Genomic DNA, 4,159 nt, shown 5'->3' with positions numbered 1-4,159 from the left:
GAGAAGTGCTCCAGCCCTTGGAGCACCCCCGTGGCCTCTGGACTTGCTCCAACAGCCCCGTGTCCTTCTGCTGTTGGGGCCCCAGAGCTGGGGCAGAACTGCAGGGGGGGGGAATCCCCTCCCTCGCCCCCCTGCCCACGCTGCTCTGGATACAGCCCAGGATACGGTTGGCTTTCTGGGCTGCCAGCGCACACGGCCGGCTCATGTTCAGCTTTTCATCCCCCAGCACCCCAAGTCCTTCTCCCCCGGGCTGCTCTCCATCCATTCTCCACCAGCCTGTGCTTGTGCTTGGAGCAAGCAAGGGAGACTCGCTGCCTGCCAGCTGCTGCCTTTGGTTGGCTGAGGTGCCTCATATGAGCCCACAAGAGCATCTCTGCCATACCTCACCCTCCTTATCTCATGGTCTATCTTGTCTTCCCCCATAGAGCTCCACACAGGAGATCGGAGAAGAGCTGGAGGATGGTGTGATCTACAGCATATCGCTCCGGAAGGTGCAGCTCCATCACACGGCCAACAAAGGGCAGCGGTGGCTGGGGGTAAGCTGGAGGCTCTGCCAGCCTCCTGCCACAGGCTGTTTTCAGATGTTTCCCTGCCAGAGACGTGGTGACCTGACGTCAGGGCTTGGCAGGGTTGATACCAGCCCAAATCCCGCCCTCTGCATGCTCCCCCATACCTTCCTGTCCAGGGGCTCCTTCCACGCCTCATTTGGGAGTCATGTATTTATATGGGAGTGGGGATGCGGGAGCACCCTCTGGTCTCTGCCCCACAGCAAGGGGCAGGGAGGAGGGAAACAATCTGAAGCTCCATTTTGCAAAACAGGGCAACCTGATTTGCATCTAGATTTTGGTGACTTTGAGGCCTTTCTTGGGATTTCCCAAAGGCTCTCAAGTCTTCTCAGCTGAGTGGCTGGTATTTGGTGTTGGAGGAGACACAGATTCCCTTTCCCCAGGCCCGTCATGAGATCCCCAGGCACTGCAGGGGGTCCGTGGTCCCAGCCTGGACCCAAAAGCATCTTGCAAAGCTGGTGGGACTCTGCTGTGCTCGAACGTGTCTGTGTTCATCCAGCCTACTGACTTCTGCTCCTGTCCCAGCAGTTTGAGAACGAGTCGGCCTTAAACCTCTACGAGACGTGTAAGGTGCGGACGATAAAAGCTGGGACCTTGGAGAAGCTGGTGGAGTACCTGGTCTCAGCCTTCAAGGGCAATGACTCCACCTATGTCACCATCTTCCTCTGCACATACCGGGCCTTCGCCACCACCAAGCAAGTGCTGGACCTGCTGCTTAACAGGTGAGCTTGCCCTGAGCCCCAAAACGCAGCTGGGGTGGCTGGTGTCTGAGCCCCCTTGGCCATGAGAACCTCAGCATCTTCTGCTGCCATGCCTTGGAGGGCTGACTGGCTTCTCCCAAACCCATCAGCATGAAGGATTTGGGGTAGGGCGGGGAGGACACAACTTCCCAGTGAGCTGGAGTCCTTCCAGCTGGTACCCTGCAGCGAGGTGGCCAGTGCTTCCCTCCTCCTAAGAGGATCATTCCAACCCCCTGGCAGAGCTGGGGGTGATGTGGGGGAAGAAGAGGCAGCGCTGAGAGACAGCTGAGCCCCAGATGCTCACTCTGTCCTCGCTGTGCCCCACCAGGTACGGCAAGCTCCACGTGCAGGCGAATGGGGACCATGCCAGGCACGCCGTGGACGAGAGGATGGAGCTGAAGAAGTAAGTCTGTGCTGTGGGTGAGCAAGATGGGTGGCTCTGGTGATGGCTCTTTGGCATGTGTTGTCCCAGGGGTGCTCCTGGTGCCTGGGGCTTGTGGGGGTGCACATGGGTTTCTCCTCGCACCCAGTTCTCACAGAAGCTTGCCTGTGTTTCCCCCCTCCCTGCAGCACCATCTCCTCCATCCTGGGTGCCTGGCTGGACCAGTACTCCGAGGACTTCCGTAAGCCCCCGGATTTCGCCTGCCTCAAGCAGCTCATCTCCTATGTGCGCCACAACATCCCCGGCTCGGACCTGGAGCGCAGAGCCCGCATCCTGCTAGCCCAGTTCCAGCAGCAAGAGCAGAGCGAGACCGAGGCCGAAGGTGGGGTCTTTTCCTAGCTTGTGGGGGGTCGTTTGGGGCTTCAGGTAGAGAGAGAGCTACTGGGTGGTATCGAGGGTCTCCCAAACCTCGGGTCTTGCCATGTGGCTGAACCCCCGTAAACCCTGGCTGTGTTTACGTGGAGGTGCACTGGGAAGCTAATCCAACTGCACCAGAAGTGGGATTTCTAAATAGATTAGCTAATCTGCCTTTAATCCTCTGCAGACACTTGTGTCCAGCTTTAAAATGACTATCCCTTTATCTGAGCCTCATTTCTCGAGGCATGAAGCCAGCTGGGAATTAAGAGCCCAGGAGGAGGGGATGTGGGTGTCCGCGAGGGGCTGGCATGGGTCGGCACGGGCCCTGGCTCGCAGCAGTGCTGTGGTGCTCAGCTTCACCCCGTCTCGCAGCTGTGGACCACGGCGGCTGCACCTTCCAGCTGGTGGAGGAGAACGGGGTCGGGGACGGGAAGCCGGATTTCCTCTCCTTCTCCCCAGAGATGGTGGCAGAACAGTTCACGCTGATGGATGCTGTGAGTATTTGTGTGACAGCCGGGTCAGTGGTGCTCTGCCCGTCTGCTGCCTGCTGCTCTGGGCACAGGCCTGTCTCTTCCCTCCCTCTTCTTCCTCCTGTCCTGTTCCCTTTCCAGCATCCCCAGAGACACCCATCTCCATCCCTTTGTCTTCCAGGAGCTGTTTAAGAAAGTGGTGCCTTACCACTGCCTGGGCTGCATCTGGTCCCAGCGGGACAAGAAGGGCAAAGAGCACCTGGCCCCCACCATCCGTGCCACGGTCTCGCAGTTCAACAGTGTCGCCAACTGCGTCATCGCCACGTGTCTCGGAGACCGCTCCCTGAAGCCGCAGCAGAGAGCTAAAGTGGTGGAGCGGTGGATTGAAGTGGCTCGGGTAGGACAGCTGCTCCAGCCCGCTTGCCTCCCACCTCAGCCCAAGGGCCGAGGTTTTGCAGCATGCAAATCCCAGCAGATCCCTGGGCTTTCTCTTACCCTGAGCCCTGCCATCTCCTTGTCTGCCCCCAGGAGTGCCGCATCCTGAAGAACTTCTCCTCCCTCCGAGCCATCCTTTCGGCTCTGCAGTGCAACGCTGTTCACCGGCTGAAGAAGACCTGGGATGAGGTCCTACGGTGAGCAGTGCCCCCTGGGCTCCTGCAGTGTGGGGAGGTTTCACGGGGTTTGTGCTCTGGCCCTTGAATGTGTAGGTGGGATCATCTCAGCTCCAGCATTGCCTCTTGGAGTCTGCTCAAAACCCAGGGATCAGTGTAGGGTGTCAGAGAACTGAGGAGGGTGAAGAAATGAAAACACCATCACCTCCTCCTCCTTTCCATGCCAAACACCCTGGAATAGCCCCCAAACAGCAAGGCCCTGCTAGAGCTGTGAGCATGGCAGGGGTCCTTTAGGAGAGCAGAAGAGAGCCCAAGGAGGAGATCCCAGGGTGGCACCATCCCTGACAACCCCCCCGTGTCTCTCTCTGAGCAGGGAGAGCTTCCGCACCTTCCACGAGCTCTCAGAGATCTTCTCGGACGAGAACAACCACTCCCTGAGCCGGGAGCTTCTCATCAAGGTATGGGGAAGCGGCACCGGCGTTGCCCTGTCTCTGGCAGGGAGCTCGGCTGGTGCAGGCGGGAGTTTTCATGGGTAAAGCCCTGGCAGCGCTGCCAGGGTTGCAGGCAGGACCTGCTGCGGCTGAGGAGCAGGTGGGGGTTCGGACCAGGCTGGGCTTTCTGCTTCTCCACCCAAAAGTTGTCACTGCCTGAGCAATTCAGCCAGCAGAGATAAGCGTGGGATGGGATCCAGTGGATCAGGTGATGGCTTCTCCCCAGAGGCGCCTGCATTTTAACAGCCCGGTGCCAAGTCCTCTTGATTTCAGGTGGGGTTTTAGGGTTTGTAAAAGGCTGCGGCAAAAATGTTCTTCCTCCTCATGAAGCCTTTCCCCAGCTTCCCAGCGCAGCTCCAGTCGGGGGGCTGAGAGGACACAAAATGCAGGAGGGAACAAAATATCCCACTGAGGAGCTACTTGCACAGGGCTGGACATGGGAGCAGCAGTTGCTATTCACTAAGCCTCTCCTCCCTGCGAGC

The 4,159-nt window shown here is 58.8% G+C and overlaps 1 protein-coding gene across 1 annotated transcript in view; it reads left to right on the top strand.

The window, feature by feature from the left end:
- Nucleotides 1-425: 425 nt before the first annotated feature.
- RALGDS (ral guanine nucleotide dissociation stimulator) overlaps nucleotides 426-4,159 on the top strand; it is a gene marked incomplete at both ends in the record, with an annotated part of 6,130 nt that continues 2,396 nt past the window's right edge. Inside the window, 8 exon segments of the mRNA XM_010151490.1 lie at nucleotides 426-536; nucleotides 1,095-1,288; nucleotides 1,635-1,709; nucleotides 1,877-2,070; nucleotides 2,478-2,599; nucleotides 2,757-2,972; nucleotides 3,104-3,207; nucleotides 3,560-3,644. Of these exon segments, the coding sequence (XP_010149792.1) occupies nucleotides 426-536; nucleotides 1,095-1,288; nucleotides 1,635-1,709; nucleotides 1,877-2,070; nucleotides 2,478-2,599; nucleotides 2,757-2,972; nucleotides 3,104-3,207; nucleotides 3,560-3,644 (1,101 nt within the window).

Source organism: Eurypyga helias, unplaced genomic scaffold (assembly GCF_000690775.1).
Source record: "Eurypyga helias isolate BGI_N326 unplaced genomic scaffold, ASM69077v1 scaffold21435, whole genome shotgun sequence".
NCBI classification, from domain to species: domain Eukaryota; kingdom Metazoa; phylum Chordata; class Aves; order Eurypygiformes; family Eurypygidae; genus Eurypyga; species Eurypyga helias.
Note: the sequence above shows the minus strand (reverse complement) of the source record. Positions and strands in the feature narration are given on the sequence as shown.